The sequence below is a fragment of the Oxyura jamaicensis genome, chromosome 15 (genome assembly GCF_011077185.1).
Source record: "Oxyura jamaicensis isolate SHBP4307 breed ruddy duck chromosome 15, BPBGC_Ojam_1.0, whole genome shotgun sequence".
NCBI classification, from domain to species: Eukaryota; Metazoa; Chordata; class Aves; order Anseriformes; family Anatidae; genus Oxyura; species Oxyura jamaicensis.
In genome coordinates, this window is record NC_048907.1 from 5,501,177 (window position 1) to 5,523,489 (window position 22,313).

Genomic DNA, 22,313 nt, shown 5'->3' on the forward strand with positions numbered 1-22,313 from the left:
ATGGGATGATGGGGATGTGGCCACAGGGGGACATGAACACGGCGGGGGGTTGGCCACAGGGGCATCCCGCCACGGGGGGAGATCCACAGGGATACAGGGGGTGGGGGGACAGGGGTACGGCCACAGAGGGATGCGAACATGGGGGGACGCAGCCATGGGGACATGAAGGGGACGTGGCCGTGGGGAGGCAGGAACAGCTCGTGGTGGCCCTGGGGGAGAGACACTGGGGGGGCTCAGTGCAGGAACAGGATTTGGCCCCAGCCCCACCGAGAGGGGGAAACTGAGGCAGGGGCAGAGCTGCTCTGGGACCCCCAGGCCGCTGGTTCCTGGTGTCACCCAAACCATCGGCGCCCCCAGCAGGACGAAAGCAAAGGGAGGTCCCTGGGGTACCAGGGTCAGACCCACAGCTCACCCCCCACCCCGTGCTGCTGCAGGCCCATCGCCCCCAGCCCCGAAGGGACCCGTGGTGCCCTGGGGCTCTGCCACCTGGTGCCAGCCCCACGCCCGCCTGGACGCTGCCACCAGCTTGTGGCCACCTAGGACGGAGCCCTGGTTGCCACCACTGCAGCAACAGGACAGGGCCCCAAGGAGGGCAGAGCAGGGGGAGCAGCTCCCGCATCCCCTTCACGAGGACGCTCAGCACCTGCTGGACCCCACAGGTGCCCCGCAGACCCAGGAGAAAGCTCTGCTGGGTGTCGGGGTCCTTGATCAAGGGGGACACAGACCCACCGCCCCCCCGAGGCACAGGAGGGAGGCCACGGGCTGCAGCTCCCTCAGCGTGCTCCTCACCTGCAGGCCCGAGGGAAAGCCCAGGAGGAGGGACGCCGCCGCCGGTCCCAGCTCCCTGGCAGGGCCGGTGCTCCAGGGGGACGCTCTCAAGAGAGGCCAGAAGTGGTACGTTTATAAACATCGGGAATTTTATTTTAAAAAAACATCACAACCATTAACATCGTTACAGTTAGTCGCCACCTCCGGGGGTGGCACACGGTGATACGAGCATGCTCACAACAAGGGGTTCGCAGCGGTTTAGTCTGAGTTAAACAACCATTTTTTAAAAGGGGTGGTGGTGGGGGGGGAAAAATAACTCGGCACGCTACCGTTGAACTTGGTTTTAATGTTTCTCCACAAACGGTGAAAAATACTAAAGTACAGACAAGGAATAATCATAATGTTGTGGCCAACATTATAAATATGGAATTATAAATTTAAAACATTTTCTGGTTTAAAAAATAAATCTGGTAGTAAATGCAGCTCTGCGGGGTCTGCCTCTAGTAGGGCCGGTCTCTGCGCTCCTGGCGGTGCTCACCCCTGCAAGCAAAGAGCCTGGGTCAGTTGCGACAGCGGGGCGTCCCTCCCAGCTCCAGATCCACCCCAGCTGCCACCCCACGTTGACTCCCCCAGTTTGGGGTCTCCCCGTGGCGTCCCCCATGACCCAGCTTCGCAGAGCAGAGCCCTCACGGCCCCCAGCCTGCTCCCCTACGTACTTGTCCATCTTTCCTGGTCCTCCACGCCTCCCGCCTCTGCCTCCGCCTCCCATCTGGTCCATAAGCGGTCCAGGCGGGCCTCCAGGTCCTCCTCCTCGCCGTCCCCCTCCTCCGTAACCACCTCGATCCATCCCCCGGCCTCCTCTGAATCCACCTCTGTCTCCGCCGCGGCCCCCTCTGAACATGCCACCGGGTCCCCCGCGGTCCATGAGGCCCCCTCCTCTTCCACCTCGCATCCCGCCGGGGCCGCCTCTGCCGCGGTCTCCTCCTGGAGGAAAGGAAAAAGCTCAGAGCAACCAGAGCCAGAGCCTGCCGAGGCCACACACGGCTCCAGCCTTTCCAACCCGTCCCCTCCCCACCCAGCGAGGGATGTCCCAGGGCTCCTCATCCCACTGACACGGGTGAGGAGCAGGAGCTGGTGGGGCCCGAGGGCAAACGAGGCTGCGGAGAGGAGACGCTGCCCGCACACAGCCCTTGTTACACCTGGGGCCGCAGATCCAAACAGAGCAAGGCTGGGCTGGAGGGGGACCCAAGCGGCTGATGGATCGTGGCAAGGAAGTCTCCTTCAGAGCCAGGAGAGATGGGAGGCTCGTTAAGAGGGCTCTGCCTGGGAGTAATGAGGTCAAAGCGGTGCTGCGGGGAACTGAAGTGCCAGCGACAGCCCCAAGGAAGGGACTTGGCAGCTCAGGAAGGCGTGGGAAAGGCTGAGGTCAGAGCAGTCCCAGCCTCTGCCTCACAGCTCAGAAGAGGGATGATTCCCCAGCAGCTCTCGGGGCAGGGAGCGGCCACTCCCTAAACATCCCCAGAACTGTGCCTGGGGCAGCTTGCTGCCCTCGTGGCAGTCCTGGAAGCCTCAGTGCCACCAGCCCAGCCCAGCCCAGCCGTGAACTCTATCACACACGTACCTGGAGGGGGAAACGGGGGTGGCAGAAACCCTTCTGGTTTAGGAGCCTTGCACTGATTGCACTCTGTTCTCCAGGCAAAGTTCTGGTTTCCACATCCCCTAGGTTAAAAAACAAACAGTCAGCAAAGACCAGGAACACATTCCTGGGTAGGTAACGCTCAGAAGCAGGAAACACAAAAGCTGGTCAGCGGGACCTGGAGCATGTCCCGGAGCAAGCCCACAGCATGGTGGCAGGAACTTCCTCCAAGGCCCCGCAAGTTATTTTGAGGAGGACCTATTTGTCTTGGCCAGCACCTCAAACTAAAGGTCCCCTGCGGTGCTCTGCGTTAACAGACTGAGGCTGTCTCTTACGTAGGTGCCAGGTCCTCGTGTGCCTGCGGTGACACGCGGCACGGTGCGGGTACCTGCCCGAGGAGGGGTCTCACGCGGGGTTGCAGCGGGGTACTCACGGGTTGGGGCACTGCCAGTCGCCGGCGCGGTGCTGGACGCTCCCACCGGAGGTGTTTCCCCTGGATCCCCGCGGTCCTCGGGAGGAGAAGCCGCCCCTGTCTCCACCTCTGCCTCCCATCCGACCCATGGGGCCGCTCGGGCCGCTGGGCCCCCCCGGGCCCCCAGGCCCCCCCGGACCTGCAAGGAAGGTTGTGTTGGGCCAGGAACGAGCCACGGCCGGAGGACGCGGCTCCTCTGGGGCCCGGGGGAGCTGTATGTTACCTCCGCGGAGAGGGGGAGGCATTCCCCGCTGCTCACGTGGCGGCATCCCGCCCCTCATGCTGTTCATCGGGCCCTTCTTCCGCGTGAGGGTAACCTTCAGCTTGCTGCCCTGGAAATCCTTCCCTAGGAGGAACACAAGGGCAAGAGCCTCACTGCGAGCCGGGGGGGTTGCGCTGTTGGCCAGACCCTGGTATCACACGCATCTTTCTACGGCGCACGGAGTCCCCGACCACATGGAAAACATCGCCCACCAAAGACAGCAGGAGGGCAGAACTCCACCCATGGGGCTAAGATAAACTCCGTGCAGAACACAACAGGTGGAAGAAGCCTCAGTGACTGGGGCCAAGCACAACCCAAGCACCAAGCTTGCCCGTTCCAGTTAAAACTAGGAACTTTTGGGGCAAGAGCCTGACTGCCTGGACCTAGCCTTTAATCGCTATTGGCCTCCACGCAGAGGACAGAACTGCTGACTTCTGTCCGACGCAGATTCAGTCAGGAAGCAAACCCATCACAAAACACAGCCCACATACTCACCATCAAACCATTCGACAGCTGTTTTGGCAGTAGATGGGTCATCATAAGATACCGTGGCATCTCCTTTTGGCTTGCCGGTCTCTTTGTCAATGTAGAGGTGTATCATAGGCTGCCCGGTCCTCTTGTTCATCTAGCAGGACACCAAAACGTCATCGCAAGTCACACAGTACGCTCAGCGGGGATTCTCCTCTCTGTTCCGCTTCCATTTGAGACAACAGGCTTCCTAGGTGAGCCTCACTTTGGCAACTCCACGGCAGAAGAAAGGGCCCTCTGGCTTTCTATGTGTGACAGCTACTCCCCAGATAAGCAATCAAATGAGGAACTGGCCCCAAACAGCACTGCCTGGCCCAACAGCCTCTCCTGCAAGCACCTGCAGGTGCAAGAACTGAGCTGCAGCCTCTCCACATCCTCCCCCGCTCTCTCCCCCGCCCCGATCCCTCAAGCTGTCACACATCCCACCAGCAGATCCACAGACACGCTTCCTTCCTCCAGGACTGTAAGCACTGCTGCTTCCACGCATCTAACGGCGATGCTGAGGGACAAATCCTGCAGAGGTTCTTTGGGAAAGCTGGAGCTACAAGGCAGCCCCAGGCTGTGGTGAGCTTATTGCCCAAGCAGACCTGCCCAGCTGCTGGGAAAGGGCCGGTGGGGACAAGTGACACGCTGGGCAGGGAGGAGGTGGGCAAGCCCAGTCCCTTTCCCCACGCTCTGCCCGCTGGAGGCAGGCGGGTGCTGACCCATGCACACGGGTTCCTCTCACCTTGACAACCCCGCACTGTTTGAAGAAGTCTGCCAGATCCTCCAGGGTCACATTATCATTGAGTCCCTGCACATACACCGAGCTGTTGTCTGAGTCCTCGTCTGGGTCCAGAGGTGGGCCTAGGAGACAATTCACAGCGTCACTGGGCGAGGAGAGGCAGCGGTTCGGCGGCACGGAGCCCTCGTGTCACGTCAGCCCCTCGGCCAGCTGCGGCTCCTCTTTCAATGGGTGCATTTACCAAAGACGTGGGAACGCAGGCACTGAGAGCACTGACCCCACACCAGCTGCTAAGGGCACGGAGGCAGCTCTGCTCTGAAGGCACCGGCTGCCTCCTCTGCTCCCTGCAGACACCCAGACCCTCCCAGAGCAACGGAGAGGCCACTTGGGTGTAACAGGAGACCTCTGAGACGAGACACGAGGAAGACCCAAAGGCACAACACGCCTTTGCATCCTTCGGGCTCCTGCACAGGGATGCTCGCCCCCCCCCTTGCTGCGCTAATCCCCGCTTTTCTCAGCGGTCAGAGCAAGGCGCTGGTCCTGGCAGGCTGACACCGAACTGCCACACGCCTGTGCCGGAGGAAGCAAAGAGCTGCAGGGCTGCAGGCCAGCGTGGCACAGGGAGGAAGGGGACAAGTGCCTACAAGCCCCAGGCTGCCACAGCCTGAATCGTGCTTTCTGCTGCACAGCACAGCTCCAGAGCAGCTCCTCGAAGAGCCCCTGGTTCCCACGGAGAAGCGTAAGCCTCTCACCAACACCTGTGGTTTTCCACCAGTCCACATTCTGATGAGTCAGGAATAAAGGAATGAATGAACCGGCCACAAAGGGGCTGCAAGTGCAGAGCATCCTCGTACTCCTTCTACAGAAGGGCGAGACACGGGGTAACGTCTTCCACGGCTACAGCCCTCGTCCCGAGCAGAGGACGAGCACAGGAATCGCAATTTCACGAGCCTGGGAGGGATTGTGAGCAGTTATTGCAATTACCTAAGTCAAGGTCCGGTCCTTCTTCCATGTGTCCTGCCAGTCGGGAGAGAATCATAAGAAGCTGTGTTAGTGCACGCCTTGCAGGCTGAAGGACCGACACACACAATACTATCTACTTATAACCACCATTCGATGGCGTTGGTTAAACTCAAATTGACCTGCATTGCAAAAACGTCAGCAATGCACCTTTACTTGGTGATCGGATCGCTAGTTTTAGCAGCCTTTCAAACCATTAACCACTATTACGCTTTCTTTAAATGCTTTACCAGGCCAATCGGTTTTAAGTCCATTAATAAAAAGTTACTTTTTTTAAAAAAAAATTATCAAATCCAAACCATTTATTTTCCCCAAATTACAGAAGTGGTTTCTCAATTCTTCCAAGTTACCCTGTGTCCTGTAACCGCATACCCCTAGGCATTGCCGGCAGTACCCATTACAAGTCTTGTTGCATACGTCATTTTAACCACTTAAACTAATAAAAATTACACTTTTTCTAAAAACTGACTGCAATTTTTTTTTTTTTTTTTAACACTATCCATTGTAATGCTCAAAAACTTACCACCAGGCTTATTGAAGCCACCTCGCTCTCCAGCGCTGCTGGGGGGATAAACGAAGAAATGAAGGCCTTTCCCTTTACAAAGCCAGTACCGCTCTGAGCCTCTGCGGCTCACTGGGAAGAAGGGCACTGGCTAAACATCTCCAAACAATGCATCTGTCTCTCTCTCTCTCATCTTGTCACTATGCCTTTCTTCAGGGCAGCTTGCTCAAATTTCCTTTACATACACAACCTCGCTTGTCTGGTTTTAGACACCACTTTGCTGTCGGTACCCTTCCATTTACTTGTAGCGGTATTATCAGTGCAATACTTGGCAAAAAATGTTTTCGGGCGTGACGAATTGTGCTTTTATTCCAAAGAAATCACCGGGGCGTTCACTGGTCAACTCCCTCCCCTCTGTGTGTACATAAAGGTGCACCCTCAGCCTCTCGCAGCACGAGCGCGAAACGAGCCCGCAGGTCCCTGACATTAACAGTTAAAAGGTAGGAGACAACCATACGCGATGCCTACAACACAGTTCAGATGACATTTCCGCTAAAACCTCGGTATAAAGGCATACATTCAGGTCGCTACTGAATTTAACAAGTCTCTGTGGAAGGAGAGCTTACAGAATACAGCGAGGGCTCGAAGGCCTGGGGTGCAGCTTTGTGGACACAGACCGGGACCGAAGATTTTTGGCACGCGCCAATGCAAACTCACGGCCGCAGCTTTCATCGAAAGCTTTGGCTGAAGCTTTCGCTTGAGGACTGCTTTCAAGTGCTGGTTAATTAGGAAAATGCCACCTGAAAAGGATTTTGTCATTTCTTTCTCTTTTTGGAAAGACAAAAGCTGTTTTGAAGGAGACGAGCAGAGGAGGGAGAGCACCACTATTTTCTAGCAAGTATTGCACCTCTAATACTGGAAAAAAAAAGTTGTCAATACACAGTTTCAAGCTGTTGCATGCAGCTTTGCCTCCTTTTGTTAAAGTACACACCATTTACGTAATGTCTCTCTTTTTAAACATATACGTTTACACTTTTTTTTTTAACGTTACACAATTCTTAAGTAGTATACCTCCTCTGGTTTTATTACCAAACAACAAGTATTCAGTTACCAAAGTTACAGAAGGATTCCATTTATACAATGAATACATTTGGTTAAAAATATTCTATGTATATTTTTCCTCTCCATATGGACACCGTGTCTAGTCCCACTTTTCATTATGCTGCCGGCTGAGTACTGAGTACGGGTACTTTTTAAGTATTGAAGTGTATACAAGGCTCTCACTTTGTAACCTGTAGCATATAAATGCGACAAAGCATGTTAAAAAGTTTCCATGTTTAACAGCCAATGAAAATATAAAATAACCGAGTCAATGAAAAAGGGCACGTTAATAACATCGAGCTCCTTACCTGCTGGAGACACTGAAATCCATCACCACAGCATAATAAGAAGGGCCGAGTTCCCCTACCTGCCCCTTGGTGCTCATAGGAAGGCCACCTTTTCCATGGACAGCAGAAAGTCTACGTCCATAGAGCAGGGGGCCCTCTTTTATGGTCTAGTCAGGTGGAAATCGCTAAATACGTAATTTATGCTGGGATTACGGCGTGAGATTAGAGATAAATGATACATCTTTGGCAGGAGAAACTCCAGAGGGGCTAGAAATTTTAAGATGTGATGACAGACATTTCAAGTGTCTACATCTACTTCAAACCATTAGAGAAATAAATACATCATGGGTGAAATCTTTATGCAGAACCGTGGAACTCTATTCCACTCGAGCCAATTCAAGCCAGATGCGTCCCAACACCAGCAAGGCTTTTTCTTCTGTTTCCACGCGTTGGTGGTTGCATTTCTCCGATAAAGATTTCATGCCACTTCAATTCATTTCCACAGAGCTATGCAGAGTGGGACTGTAGCTTGCCGAGCTCTGGTTGCCACCAGGCACTCAAACAGCTCAAGAGGTTGCCTACCAGCGAGGAGCCGCGGTTCCACCTGCCCTGCCAAATACGAGGGCCAGCGCTTTGCATCCCGTGCCACGTTTCCAGTGAGCATCTACGGACACTCTGCATAGCTCTGAACTACGGTGCGAAGGGATGGAACACACACAAAGCTACGTCTTCCTTCTCTTCCCCGCCTTTGGGACCAGTCCTCCTTCCTCGCCTTTATCCAAACAAACAGCACAGACAGGGAGACGAACTGCTGACCGGCAGACACAGGTTTACCAAACCAGGTTTTGCCATCAGTTAAAATGGCCAAACTGATTTAGACCACCTGAAAGCTCCAACGGGGAGCAACCTGGAAGTCAAGCCAGAGCTTTATACGGTCTCGGGGTCTTTCTTCACGCTCCAGCCAAGCTCCAAGCGTTCTGGCCACTCGGAGTCACGGCTCCGACAGCAGCAACCAGCCCCACACATACACTTACAGACGTAGCTCGGCATGCTACCGCTAAGGCGAAGAGGCTGACACGAGGCTTCTGCCCTGTACATACCTGAACTCTCAAGATCCCCCACTAGTGAGTGAGGCACAGGAATTGACTCCTGGACCTGGCGGGAGGTTTGTGTGTGTTCAACCCAAAGTTACTGTTAAACCCCACAGAGGATTTCACCTCTGCATGACCATGAAGGGAGCTGAAAGTTCCAGGTTTAGCAATACCCCTAGTTCCCCCGAGCCCAACCAGCTGCAGGACAGAAAATAAACATACATCCTGCTCCTATTTCCCCTCAGATAATATTTCCATGGAATAAAGCAATGCTGCTACAGAGATGCTCTCCATGGAAGTACAGCTGGGAATGTCAACCTTTCAGTCCCTTCTTTCCATTTCAAATCCTATGGGTGAAACAGAATTAGATAAAAGGAGAAAAGATTTGCTCTTACCCCATTCCACCGCGTCCTCCTCCCCGCCCACCTCTGCTCATGCCTCCACGATCATATCCCCCTCTTCCCCTGCCCCGGTTATCAGGGCCGCTCATATTCCGGTTCTCTCCTGGGCCTGAAAAGCCTCCGGATTCCTGTCCGTATACGTTCATGCTGCTAGGATGGTCCTGACGGAACGAGCCTGAGGAAGTTTGTAACAAACACGTCAGAGAGCTGCAGACATGAGTGGGTCCTGTCCCCTTTTAAAGCCTTTCTCCCTACCTTCAGCACCAGAACAGACAGTATCACGTAAAAGCCGTGATCCTTCAGACCCAAATCAAGCTACACAAAGCCTCCCTCAGAGACAGCTCACCCTGCAAGGGCGATGGAGACCGACCCTTTCCTCAACAACCCCGCAGCTCTGCTGAGCACACTCACTCTGCTGGCCGTAACTGCTGCTCTGCTGGCTGTACTGGCTTGGGGCCTGGCTGTAGGATCCAGTCTGGGGCGGGTAACTCGTTGGGGGCGGCTGCTGCCCGTAGCTGCTCTGCTGGCCATAGCTAGTCTGCTGCCCGTAGGTGCTCTGCTGCCCGTAGGTGCTCTGCTGGGAGTAAGTGCTCTGATCGTAACTGCTTGGCTGCGTAGAGGAGTAGCTGGAAGACAAAGGCATTAAGAAGACGGGAAGATAAGCCAATTCACTGACACGCGTGCATTAGGCCGCAGAATTGGCTCACGCTGGGCAGTAAGGCAATTATAAGCCGTATGTGCCATCGCAAACCACTTAAAAAGGTGAAGTCATCCTATGGAGTCCGGTCTGATGGCAGGAAGAAAAATAAACCTGGTAGACTGCTACAAACAAAACCAACGTGACCGTTCACAGTTTACCTCTAGAAAGAGGCTGCAGTGCAAGGGTAGAAGTCAGCGGCACGACAGCTAACAGCCTCCCCTTCTGCTTCAGTACTGAAATACTTTCAGATGATGGATAGTAAAACTTTTCCCCTCGCACACTTCAGGCTTTGAACACTTCAAAACATACGCTCTAGCAGTCAGCATCAAAACATCAAAGACAGCCGAGGGAAAGAGGTGAGCTCCTTCTCAAAATCATGTGTAAGGAGGCAGCAAAAGGTCACTTTCATAGCCTACAGCTCGGGAATTTCTTAAAACACATTTTTCACTGCTTTGGCTTGCCACTTCAGGTGTGCAGGCATAGATGTTTATGTACTCAATCCTAGCCTCATCTTTCCTAGGACAAGTACCACCCAACCAGAAACACACCTCCCTCCTTCCAGGACACCAAACCTCTTTCTACGCTTGTTTGTTTGAAATCCCTTGAGGATAAAAAAAAAAAATCCTTTTGCCCAAGTTAACCCCAAAGTTCCCAGGCTAGCCACACAAGGCTTCAGTTTCTGAAAGAATTACCTGGTAGGAGGATAGGAGGGAGGAGCAGTGACCGGCTGCATCGGGTAGCTGGCAGGCACCTGAGGGTAGCTGTAGTTGCTCTGTCCATAGCCTAGGCTGGGCTGGCTGTAGCCTGTCGTACTTGACTGCGGCTGGCTTGTCTCTGCTGGTTTGCTGCCATCCTGGGGTCTGAAAAGCAACAGTGAACAATAAGGGGAGCCTGGTACAAACCCCCACCTCGGATCCCACCACAGCACGCTTTCTTCAGGAGTTACAAGCTGGCACCACATCCGTGCTGGCTAGTAGAAGCGCATCGAGCCCTGAATGTTTTACCAGCTGCCGACTGGATATTTGCATGCTCCCCTGCCACCAGGAAAGGCCCAGGCAACATCCTGAGCTGAGAGCATAAAAGAGTACTACAGCATCTGTTTACCAGCTGCATCATGAAACCTACAGCAAGGGGCTTAGGCTTTGGCTCTGGGAGGAGTGGAGGATGTGAACTGGCCAGGAAAGCCGGCCAGCAGCATCACCCCTCTGCTCCAGCCATTGCTGCACAACGCTCGTGAACGATCAGCTCAAAAGGAGACAGAAATGCTGCCAATAAAGGCACTATTGTTTGGAGAATCCACTGCAGGCAGATACTGCCCCGTGTACGTTATCTGATGAAAGGGAAAGGATGTTTATTATTAACTCTCAAGGCCTGAAAATAAAGATAGCTCTTTGCATGCAATTTGCATGTCCCCTTCCTTTACAATTGTCCCACGCTGCTCAGAATTTCAAAGCGTTTATCAGAGCTAAAAAGAGTTGAACTACAAGCTGGGTAAAATTACTTAAATGGCATCAGGATTCATCCTGAAATGTAACCTGATAGATACAGACAGGGCTGTCAAGCTCTGCCTTTCCTTACAGGAACAGTTACAGCAAACATCAGGCAGACGCATAAAACTGTTTTTGCTCATTACCAAGTAAGTTTCCATTCCGTATTCTAAACCTTTCGTATCCTGAGCGAACAATTAGGCTGAACATGCTATCGCCAGTGTCCAGACACAAGAGATTTAAAAAGGAAATTGTCTTCAGCATGTGCGCCCACTCAAGAAATGAGAGGGCATAACATCATCCTAGCAACCCTGTGACTCAAGATCGCATCAGACTCATCCATTTTCTGGGCTAGATCATGAGTCAAGAGCCCATTTTTGCTGCCTGGTTGCTCTCCACATCTCCCAGTAACGGCGCTGACTCACTGTGCCAGAGCAGAAGCTACCTACACCGCTTCCCCCGGCTCTGAAAAGGCGGTGGGATCAGCTGCAGCAAACCCAAAGCTTGAGCGCAACAGGCAGAGAAAGGGTGGACTCAAAACCAGCGGGCCCCAGCTCAGCCGGCAGCGTCCCGGGGGGCTCTCCCCACCAGCAGAGCAGAGGAGGACGACAGAAATCCCCGTTACCTTGCGGGAGCGGACGCTGCTGGCTGCTGCCCGTAGGCAGGGTAGGCAGGCTGGGTGCCGTAAGCGGACGGAGCTGCGTAGGAAGCCTGGGTGGTGGTAACCGTAGCGGTGCTGGTATCGTAGGCGGCTGTGCCGTACCCCTGGACGGGCTGGCTATAGGCCGGGGGGGCGGTCGGGGTCGTGTAACCTACAACAGAGGACAGCCTGGTCAGATCAGCGCGGAGACCTCGCTTAGGGACCGTTCTGACTACTTCGCTCCTGCTTGAGGCGTGCCAGACCTCGGGAACAGCACCACGGGAGCGCCACGGACCGACCCACAGCACCCCTTCGCCTCCCCCCGAGACAGCCCTGTCCCGGGAAACCCCGGCCTCCCCCGGTTCTGCCCCCTCCAGCCCCAAAGCGCATCCTGGGGAGCTTTCTGGAAGCCGCCCCTCGATCAGCATCCAAGGACCGTTTGCTTGCAGCTAACCTAACAAAACAAAACCTGGGCAGGACAAGCCGAGGCACGCAGCGGCTTCTCAGCACGAGAGGGCAGACAAAGCTCCTCTCAGCTTGAGTGAAAGAAAGCCGATTGATTGGAGAAGTGCGGGCCCGTCCTGGCAGTTTTTTGGAGAAACAGAAGCACCAAGTGGCACAAGGCCGACACGAGAAGTCTTTCTGAGCCATTTATTTAGGCAGTATTACATTAAATCAGCAATCCTAGAAACTAAAGGAGAGCACGTTACATTTCCCTTAAGAGAAAGGTCAGAAGCTGCCCTACGTGTCTGGGGTTTGATGTACTTTTGCTTCTCTTAGAAGTTCAGCTTGCTTCAGATAAAAAGCTCAGGGCTCACACAAATTTATTTCTGAACAATTTTACAAGAATATCCAAGACCCCAAAGCAGCTCCGTTTGGATTACCCTTACCAGCAGCTGTCGCAGGGTAATGCAGCTGACCCTTCGGCTTCTCAGCAAAGAAGCATAAAGCAGGTACTGCCACGGTGGCTTTTTTATCATTAAGAACCTCGCAAGCACGTTTTCCAATTATGAAAAATAGATTTACCCAGAAAACCATCAATTACAGATTCTGTTAGCAAAAGCTCACATACTAAAAATACAAAATGATTGCCAGAAAGCAGCCAACTGGCCTCAGCCTTACCGAGGTGATCTTAATTGCATCAATTAAGGTAACAGCTTCTCCATCAGTTAATATTTTGATTAAACGGGGGACACGTGTGACATACTCTTCTAATTACAAAGCATTTCAGGCAAATTGCGCCCAGCTCTTTATTGCGACTCCCTCGTTTCCCAGATGGAAGCACTTCCAGCAGAACTCAGCATGTGGCTGCAGCTCCTTCCCCCCGTCCAGCGCACCCTCCCGAAGCACAGCGGTACTTCCAACCTCACCGTGCTTTGCTGCAAAACCAGGCCTCTCGAGCCAGCAAGCACAGAGCAAGAGAAGCAAAAGGAGAAGTGAGAAGTCTGCAAGCAGACCTGAAAAACAAGCTGCAGCTTCCCATCCTGCCCGTTACTCTCGGGCTCTCCAGTTAGTCCCGGGATGCTGACGAAGGGGCTCCAAGCAGGCAGGAGCCTTTCCCCTTTTTCCACCTGCACCAGCCGGCCCCAAAGCCCTTGGCTGCTCCCACAAGCCCGGTGCCTCCTGCGCTCGCAGGCTTATCGTGCTGCTGCCCTCCTGAACGCCACGGGCTGCCTTCCACCGCACGCTCCTGCCAAACTGGAAACGCTGAAGTTGGCTGGAAACACTAAGGCAGGGGAGCAGGCTCCCCTCCCACCAGGAGGTAGTGGCAGGAACCACCAGCACATCGCTTTTCCTGGTCATTCAGCTGCTCCTCGGTGCCGAGAGGTTCACTGAAAAGTCAAGTCCTGTTCCAAGCGTTACGGAGAAGGGTGAGCGAAACGATGCTGAACGGGTTTTGGTGCCTCACAAGAATTTAAACAGCCCAAACACTTCAGCGTGAGCCCCCACAGCGTTTCCACAGAGCGCCAACACCAGAAGCTGAAGGAATTCTGACTTTAACTGGCTGAAGCCTAAGCGCTTATTAAAAAAACCTGCTGCTTGCGTAAGTGCAGCGTGACGTGCGTGCCGCTGAAACCGCAGCCCCTGGGCCCAGCCCTGCCCTGGGGAGCAGCGGTCCCAGGGCCACAGCCGTCTTCTTCCCAACCTGGGACCCTCGTGGGTCGGGCAGCACTGGCCTCCAGCTTTGAGTGGGCTTGCTGGTACCTGGCTCTGCACGGTCCTTGGACTGAATGGGGGGAAAATCATCCCGAGCTTTCCTGCTTCGGCTCGAGACAGAGCATTTTGCTTGAGCGAGTGCGCTCAGCGGGAAGCGTCTGCACCAAAAAAAGAACAAGCAGTGATTTGACATCCCGCCGGTCCATGTTTTCGTTTCAGCAGCTTCAGTTTAAAGACTCAGAAAACCCTCAAGAGCTGTGTTTTTGAGGGGGCCGTTTACACAGCGTCGCTTCTCCCTCCTCCCCTCGCCAGTTAACGAGACAAGTGGCGAATCTGCAGAACAAATACTGCAAGGAAAGGGGGACAGAAGAACTCTGACAACCTGCTTTAAGAAGTCCAGTTACGTGCCTCAGTTCCCTCTCCAAGCAAAACCCTCATTCAAGTCTAGGAAATCTTCACCCAGAGGGGAAGCTCGCAGGATTTGGTCCTCCGAGAGCGTCAGCTAAGAACTGTGGTCAAAGAAGTTTATTCTGAAACAAGCAGCCTTCGTGTCAGCCAGCAGCATTTTCAGAGGCTTCTCCCTGCTTTGAGCAGCATCAGAAGCTCCCCACAGGTCCACGAGTCCAAAGCAAGCCGCCTCCTGCTGGGCGCACGCTCCTCCCAGCAAGGCTCCGGAGAAGAAGCAGGAGCTGCCCTCTCCCTGCTTTATTTTGGTAGGTAATCACAGGGTACTGGGGCAGCCAGCACAGCTAAGGGTGTGCCTGTTTCCCAGTTCCGAATACACGAGGAACTCCTCATACATCCAGCCTTAACTCTCACAGGTAGGAAGAGAAGTGGGAGCTGGTTATCTTTAGCGAGTAGTTCCCGCTTAACTACTTGGAGCAGATTCAGGCTTAGAGATTTGAAATGATGCATTTGGCCCCAAACGACGTTGTTAGAAAGCCAATAACCATCCCAGCTGCAGCTGTTTATTTACTCTTGTAATTCAGGCTTATATCCTGCAGTGATTAAAGAGCAAACCATGACCACAGGCACGATGGTGCTGATTAATCCCCCAATCCACTTGCTGCCGGCAGAGCTGCAGAGGAGCCCCTGCAGCTCTGCAGAGGAGCCCGTGGGCTCCCAACCCCGGGGGGCTGGACCAGAGGCCACCAAGTCACCTTCTCCTCTAGCCACAGGAGCAAGGAGGCAGGCGAGGAGGCTGGAGGCAGGCTGCTCCAACCGAGATGTCCTCAGGCACCTTAGAACAGCCCCAGCCTGAGGCACAGTCCCTAGAGGGCACATCTGTACGGCCTTTGGATTTCCCTGGCAGCAACGGCATCTCACAAAAAAAGTACACCGAGACAAAAAAAAAAGGCACTTGGCTTTTAAGTTGGCGCGGCATCGCGGTAATTTGTCTGCCACAAAAAGGTGATGCCAAGGAAAAAGAAACTGGAATTCAACTGCAAAACTCGCAGGTCTCTCAGGACACAAAGATACACGCCCCAGGAACACCGCCGGCTGTGTGTGGGACAAAAAGCCAGAACGAGCACTCCGGCAGAGGCAGTGACAGACTTTGAGCACCATTTGCCCAGCTCCGGCTCCTGAAGGAGAGGCAGGTATAGGAAGAATAAACACAACCTGGCACTCTGCCTCGAGAGTAACGCCACCAGCTCTGCCACAGACGTGCTGCACGGGTTGAGGCAAAGCGCACTTGAAGTCCTGGTACAACCTTTTGCTGGGCCACTTCCTGAGCTTTCTCTTATTTTGGATGGAAAAAAAAAGGCAGCGTTTTGCCTACACAAGAAGCCATGCAGAAAAGATGCCTGGTGTTGTGATTACTCCAGCAAAGACGCTCTTGAGGAACAAGCACAAACACAACCGGCTCAGCTTCCTGTGACCCTTGCAGGAAGGGGGCTGGCAGTGAGGACCAAGGGACTCAAACATTTCCAAGAAAAACCTGAGAAGTCCCCAAATCAGTTTTGCTGCCCATTTACATCCACGGCCTGTCAAAGGCAAGGAGAAAACCTGCAAATAACCAGCAGTGACACTGGCTAGGGGGCACTGCTTCCCCTCCTGCGGGCCACGTGCCAGGCAGATTTTCCTCATCCACGTGAAGATGTCAAACATCTACTCCAAGGGATACTATTTTGTCTCTGCCTCCTCCTTGCCAGGTTCCCCAGCGGTTTCTGTGGCCAGGTGCCCCCCAGGAACATCACCTGCCTGTTCCAGCATTCCCATGCTTGGGGAAATACTCAAGGAAGCTCCCACTCTGCAGATGAATCTGCAGGAAAGGGTCCCCAAGGCACTGCTCGGAGGAAAAACTCTTTTCTTTTTCGAAGTCTCCTGAGTATTCAGTCCAAATACACCAGAATTAAATGAGGTCTCAACAGTTTCTTTCATACATCAAGACACCCGCGTGTACAGAGCTCCAGGTCAAAGAGCACACGTTGAAATCATGTACGGAGCACTTGTGAGCGTGGGGAGTCTGCGCTGGAAACCCAAAGACGTAGCACGGAACGTGCAGAGATGGTGGTCAGGACACCTGGACACGTCTAACCGTGCTGTTCACCCTGTAGGGAACAGTAAGGCAACGGGGATGTGTTCTCCTGAAACACCTCGGCACGGCTGTGGAGAGAACTTCCTAAACACTTCAGACAAAGTTCCCCACTGGGACCTTTCAGAGCTGCTCGTTACAGAGGCGTGGAGATTGCCAACAGCACTGCATCCTAGCAAGTCCTGCCTGTCCTCGTGTGCGCTGTGATGCTGGGCGGTTTTGGTGCTGGAAGTGACTCCTAGAGGGTTAACACTGCAAGCTTAGAGGGGATGAGCCAGCATGCTGCGTGCAAGAGCGAGCAGGAGTCAAACCTGGACTGGTCCCTTCCGCCGTGGGAAGCACAAGACAAGCAGCAGAGGGCTCGCTATCAGAACAGGCACACGGCACTTTCAGGATTTGGTTTTCAGGGAGCGCTCAGGACACCGACCCCCCACGTGGGCTCAGGAGCAGCCAGAGAGCACCCTCCCAAGGAGCGCTGCTGCGCAGCTCGTGTCTGCCGTGCTCCTGTTAAGTACAGCACACTCTGCAGCCACGGCACGAGCCAGCACCCCAAAGGTTCCCTGAAAAATTAAACAGGTACGCTTATTACTTGGGGCACTCGGCCCACCCACACCTTTTAAACCGCTCTTCCCTCGAGGAAGGCTCTGCAGGAAGCACGTCCTTTCCGCGACGCAGCTGCCCGCAGTAATTCAGCGGGGTTTGGGACAGAGCTCCCCAGCACGGACTGGAGCCCAGCTCCTTCCCCAGCCCGAGCGAGCCCCCCTGGGTGCAGCATCTCTTACCGGTGGGGGGCTGCCCGTAGGACGTGGCGTACGCGGTCTGCCCGTACGTCGCGGTCGTCTGCGGCTGCGTGTAGCTGGCGTCAGCGGGCTGTCCGTACGTTCCGTAGCTCTGCTGCCCGTACGTCTGCTCCAAAGACAGTAACGAATTTCATTTGGGAACAGAAGCGGCTCGCACGCGTCGCATGGACGCACACGGGCAGTTTCGGCGGCGTACACAGAGCCGGGGACCTGCGTTACCCGGCCTACTGAGTTTGTTACAAAGGCAGCTTGGAGCGGAGGGAGGGGTAGCCTCTTGTGTATTCACGTCGCACTTTTGCTCTACGTAAAGCAGAGCAGGAAAGCACCCAGCTCCCTGTGATCGCCCAGGCACACGGGAACGTTCACAGGCACCTCCCGAGGGCTAACCTGCAACGCTGGGAGCGGGGCCACCCAGAGGACAGAGCTGTGTGAAGTAAAACAACGTCAGCTCCTTCAGCAGTCGCTAGAAGAAACCTATTTAAGCTTTCAGTAAGCTGTTTTGAGTATTATTCTTCATGCCCACTAGTAGACAGTTTTAAAAAGAGGGGTTTATTGGGCACCCGAGGGCTTGCGGTCACCCCGCTGCTGCGGTTACAGCCGCGCCTGCCCCAGCGCCCTCGCACTCAGCCAGAAATCAGCTCTCAGCTCACATTTTACCCAAAGTTCAGGCTCAAGCCCAGACTAAAGGGCTGCTGCTGCCTTGCTCGGTCCCGAGGGGAGCACTCAAAGCAGCCCTTTAGCCGTGGCAGCCTGGTGGGGGTGAGTGGCTCAGCGCAGAGCTGCCGTCTTGCCAGCAGCCCTCAGCGCTGTGCCACAGCCCAGCCGGCCCGGACCTCGGGCAGCTTCTAACAGCTCTGCGTGGTCAGCTGCTGCGTTCTGGGTGAAGCTGTGGTTACAGCTCAAGCAGCAGCACAAATACAAGCCTTAACGTCTGGATTTTCAGAGGTATTTGCTGGTTTCTGGGGGAGTTTGGCAATTAAATGCTTTTTGGAACCTAAGACTGCATTACCTGTCAGCCCCTCTCCCTGGCCCACGAGTAGCACAGACCCTAACCAAGCGACAGGTCGCAGCAAAGAGAAAGAACTCCGACCAGCCTGAGTTTTCCAGCACCTGTGGAAGCTCACCCCACCAACAGGCAGGACGTTGAAGCCTCTTCTCACACGTGCCAGCCTGCTGGCTTCCATGTAACCCATACTTCTGGCAGCAGCTCTCGCGCCGCCCTCTCTCCACGTGTTTATTCACACCAGGTACTGTCATTTTCCCTCTGGCCCACCCAAACGCCAGCAGTGCGCCCGTGCTCTCCCTCTAAAGGCGACGCTTTTGCAGAGGTGTGGCAGCACCGAAGGTTTTTAGGAAGGCTTTGCAGCACCAGCCTGCTGCAAGCCGGCTGGCGTGGGCAGCGGGAACACGGCCCAGCTGCTGCCACCACTGGCGTTAACGCGTTTAAAGCCGCTCGGGAACGCTGCAGCACGGCACGGGGTTGGTTTTGACTCCAGAATATAGACGTGTGTTTTTGAGTGGGGGGGGTTCCTTTCAGAAAGGAAGTACTCTGGAGGTACTGGGGAAAAGTTAACCCAGACTACTCTGAAAACACACTTGTAGAGTGTACGCAGCCGTGGTTTTAGTAGCTTGGATTCTAAGGATTAAAAAGGCATCGCTTAATTCATCTCTTAAAGATCACCACCAGTTTGCAGTCTAGCCAACTGACAACATTAATAGGTTCAGCTACAATACCTCCATGAAAAATCCATCCCCTCCTCCTAATTTCTCCAGCTGCTGCCGTCTCACAAACGCCAATTTCCCCCATCTCTCCTCTTTCTTTGGTCTCTCTCTCCTACACCGCTGAACACCCACTGACACGTCGGTGTCAAACCTACACCAGGATTCAGGCTCTTACAGTCCTCTCAGCGACAGGTTCGGAGACAGAACCAGAGAATCGTTAGGGTTGGAAGAGACCCCCAAGACCAGCTACTGCCCAGGAAGGGGAAAGCTGAAGCTCTCACTCGAAGCAAGCAGCGCAGGCTGTGCGGGGAGCTACAAGACAACTTCTAGCGACAGATTTTGACGTTGCTTTTCGGGGCTGGCGAGCGCCGCGCGGTTTACTGGGAGGCACGAGATTGCTTCCAACCCCCCCGCGCGTTACCTGGGTGGTCTGTGCGTATCCTTGAGCCGGCTGAGGTGCGTACGCGCTGTAGCTGCAAAAGGAATTGGAAGAGATTTATAATGCGCCCCCCCGTAGCCCCGAGTCGCGCAACGCATGCATCACCAGACGACTTTTACACATCCAAGCCACTCCTGCTGAAACACTAAGGCAAGGCAAAAGGGAAAGCCTTGGGATGTGCAAACACACCCGAGCTGAGGCTACGCCGCAGTCACCGCGCACACGTTACACCTCTTTGCAAGGTGGGATAAGAGCACGATGCGACTTACCCCTGCTGAGCTGCAGCTTGGCTATAGGTACTATAATCTGCAAGAGAAAAAGGGGGGGAAAAAAGAAAAGGTTAGCAAAGGCGTAACAAAATTCACAGCATAAGAACGCAGCAGCTGGGATTTCCTCCTGCAACTCCAGAGGACCGCTATAAACCCCTGGAAATCCAGTTTTGAAAGAGGAAGGTAAAGGCACTTTCTCAGCCTTTTTAAAGGAAACAAAACCCCTCTTCCCTTTATGGCTCCTGCTGCTCGCAGCCACAACTTTGATCTCAAATGACCCTACTTTAATTTAACTGCCACCTTGGCTAACACCCAAGGGGACTGGCAGCGGGGTGTTTTGTTTAGGAACAAAAGAAACACTGGGGCTGACACTTACAAAACCCCTGGTTTCAAAGGGCCAGGTTGCAAGCTCTGGGTCCGTAGGAATGACAACGCTCCGCTTTCTGTTTAACTTTCAAGGACACAAACAAATCGCTGGAAAGTTCTAACACTTTTCCCTATCAGGGTTCGAAACAGGCAGCTGGCAGCGATTCCTTCCCCAAATCCCCGGCCCGTGCCAACGCTCTGGTTTAAAGAACTGAAATCCCGAAAACCCCAGCAGAAAAAACCTGTGCTGGCCTGGCTGGCTGGAAAACGCAGCCACACGGCAATTACAAGGCTGTATTTGAAATGATTACAGCTCCTACATGCGCGTTTTCCCTCCAAGTCACCCAGGGTTTCCAGTTCCCATCCAAGCCTGGAGAGCAAACCCATGGCTTAGACCGAACCTTTCCAGCCACAGCCCTTCTCCAGCAAGGTCCCAAGGACAGCGATCAGGAACGGGCTCAGAGTTTGCTCCCGTTTGCTGCTTGGGCCGCGGCACCTGACTGAGCCACAACCAGAGACTGAACGCGAGCAGAGCTCTGCTCAGACCCTTGCAGAGAAAGGTTCTGGTGTTTCTGCTGCGATGGCACCTTGGGGTGAGCTGATCTCTATTAAAAAAGCGAGCTTTATGAACGTGCGGAACTTGCCTTAAGTCTTCCTACAGGCCCTCAGCCACCAAGGTGCTGGGGCTCCAGGAATCGTTTTGGAAGCGCTGTCTGCACCCACCAGAAGCTCTGCGGGCCGCGGATCTGCCCCTGGGCAATCCCAACCCCTACACGCCACGGGGCGGGCGGCTCCCCCTTCCCTGCACGGACAGCAGAGCTCAGGGTGATGCAGGAGGAGATGCCGCGACGGGCAGGGATGTCAGACAGATGGAAATCGCTTCCGACCTCGCACCGGGGAGCAGAAACGGGCACGAACACGCAGGGAAGGCGTCGGGCCCGAGTCCTGCCTTCCCTTACCGGACACACCACAGCCACACCGAGCCCGGGCACCCACCACCCGGGGCTGCCCTGCGTTAAACCGCTTCGGCACCGCTCCTGCACCCCTAACGTGGTCATATTATGAAGCGGTCACGTTAAAAACGGGGAACGTTATAAAGCGATAACGTTATAAAGGGGTAGTGTTATAAAGACCCCAGGGCCCGGCCCTTCCCCAGCCACCCGGGGCCCTGAGGCCCACCCCTGGGCCCTCGCCCACCCCCTCGCAGCCCCAGCCCGCGGCCCCGCAGCCGGGAGCAGCCCCCAGCCACCCTCTGCCCCCCAGCACCCCTCACACGCCGTGAGGTGACCCCCCCCCGGGCCCCGACACCCCGCAGCCGCTCCCAGCAGCGGCCGCTCTCCCCGCGGGGGCAGCGCTTTTCCCTTCCATTTCCCCCCATTTTCGCTGCTCGCCAGGCTCCGGCTCCTCTCCCAGGACACCGAGGAGCCCTCCCCGGGGCCTCCCGCCCCTTCCAGGCCGGTCCCTGCCCGCCCCGTCCCTGCCCGCCGCGGCCGGGCCGCGCTCACCCGTGGACGCCATTTTGTCGCCTTCCTCCTCCGCGCTCCCAACGTCCGGCCGCCGCCGCCGCCCCCGCGCTGCGCATGCGCGGCCCGGCCCGCCGGCACGTACCAACCGCGCCGGGGAACGGGGGGGGGGGGTAGGGGGGGGGGGGGGGGAGGGGTGGTACGGCCCGGGGAGCTCCGGGGAGCGGAGCAAGGGGAGGGGGGAGGAGGGGGGCGCTGACGTCACGCGGAGGGTGGGGGGAGTCACGCGTGACGTGATGTGGAAGGGGGAGGGGACCAAGGGGGGGTCCCATGGGGGGTGCCCGTTGTGGGTAGGGGTGTCCTGGGTGGGTGAGTGGGGGTCGCCTGGGTGGGGGTCGCCTGGGTGGGGGTCCCACAGGCAGGTGAGGGTCTCCTGGGTGGGGGTCCCACGGGTGGGTGGGGGTCCCCTGGGTGGGTGAAGGTCCCATGGCAGGTGGGTGGGGGTCCCCTGAGTGGGGGTCCCACAGGCGGGTGGGGGTTCCCTGGGTGGGGGTGCCGTGGGTGGAGGTCCCACGGGTGGGTAGGGGTCCCCTGGGTGGGGGTCCCACGGGTGGGTGGGGGGTACCCTGGGTGGGGGGGTGGGGGTCCCATGGATGGATGGGGGTTTCCTGGCTGGGGGTCCTGTGGATGGGTGGGGGTCCCACTCAGGGGAGTGTTGGTCCCACGGGTGAGTGGGGGGTCCCCTGGGTGGGTGTCCCATGGGTGGGGGTCCCACGGGTGGGTGTGTGAGTGGGGGCCCCCGGGGGGGGGGGGGGGTCCCCTGGGCACCCCCCCTCACTGTGCCACCCACTGCCCAGGGGGTGAGCCCCCCACCACGCCACCCACCCACGCGTGTCCCTGCCAACAGCACCCACCCGTGCCGTGGGTGCCAGCCCCCCCCCC

General features: G+C 55.6%; 1 protein-coding gene across 3 annotated transcripts; it reads right to left on the reverse strand.

The window, feature by feature from the left end:
- Positions 1–915: 915 nt before the first annotated feature.
- Positions 916–21,517, reverse strand: EWSR1 (EWS RNA binding protein 1). 3 transcript variants are annotated; one of them, XM_035340647.1, is made up of 17 exons: positions 21,414–21,517; positions 19,543–19,579; positions 19,256–19,307; positions 17,095–17,218; positions 11,605–11,791; positions 10,185–10,352; positions 9,204–9,418; positions 8,787–8,967; positions 5,934–5,968; positions 5,375–5,407; positions 4,394–4,512; positions 3,634–3,763; positions 3,100–3,222; positions 2,838–3,015; positions 2,390–2,487; positions 1,485–1,752; positions 916–1,308 (listed from the first exon to the last, which is right to left on the reverse strand). In XM_035340647.1, the coding sequence occupies exons 1-17, from the start codon at positions 21,424–21,426 to the stop codon at positions 1,269–1,271; spliced, it is 2,001 nt and encodes a 666-aa protein (XP_035196538.1). In that variant the 5' UTR covers positions 21,427–21,517; the 3' UTR covers positions 916–1,268. The 3 variants fall into 3 exon arrangements, with proteins under 3 accessions (XP_035196538.1, XP_035196537.1, XP_035196539.1); XM_035340646.1 differs by having other exon boundaries at positions 5,934–5,971; XM_035340648.1 differs by lacking the exons at positions 916–1,308; positions 1,485–1,752; positions 2,390–2,487; ... (3 more) ...; positions 4,394–4,512; positions 5,375–5,407 and having other exon boundaries at positions 5,627–7,204.
- Between the last annotated feature and the right edge of the window lie 796 nt (positions 21,518–22,313).

What these genes read in the sequence shown, in the direction of transcription:
- EWSR1 (XM_035340646.1), bottom strand. An exon ending in TGGCTTCAATAAGCCTGGTG is followed by an intron (nt 5,408 to 5,933) that starts GTAAGTTTTTGA and finishes CCCGACTGGCAG; the next exon opens with GACACATGGAAGAAGGACCG. An exon ending in AGCTGTCGAATGGTTTGATG is followed by an intron (nt 3,223 to 3,633) that starts GTGAGTATGTGG and finishes TGTTCCTCCTAG; the next exon opens with GGAAGGATTTCCAGGGCAGC.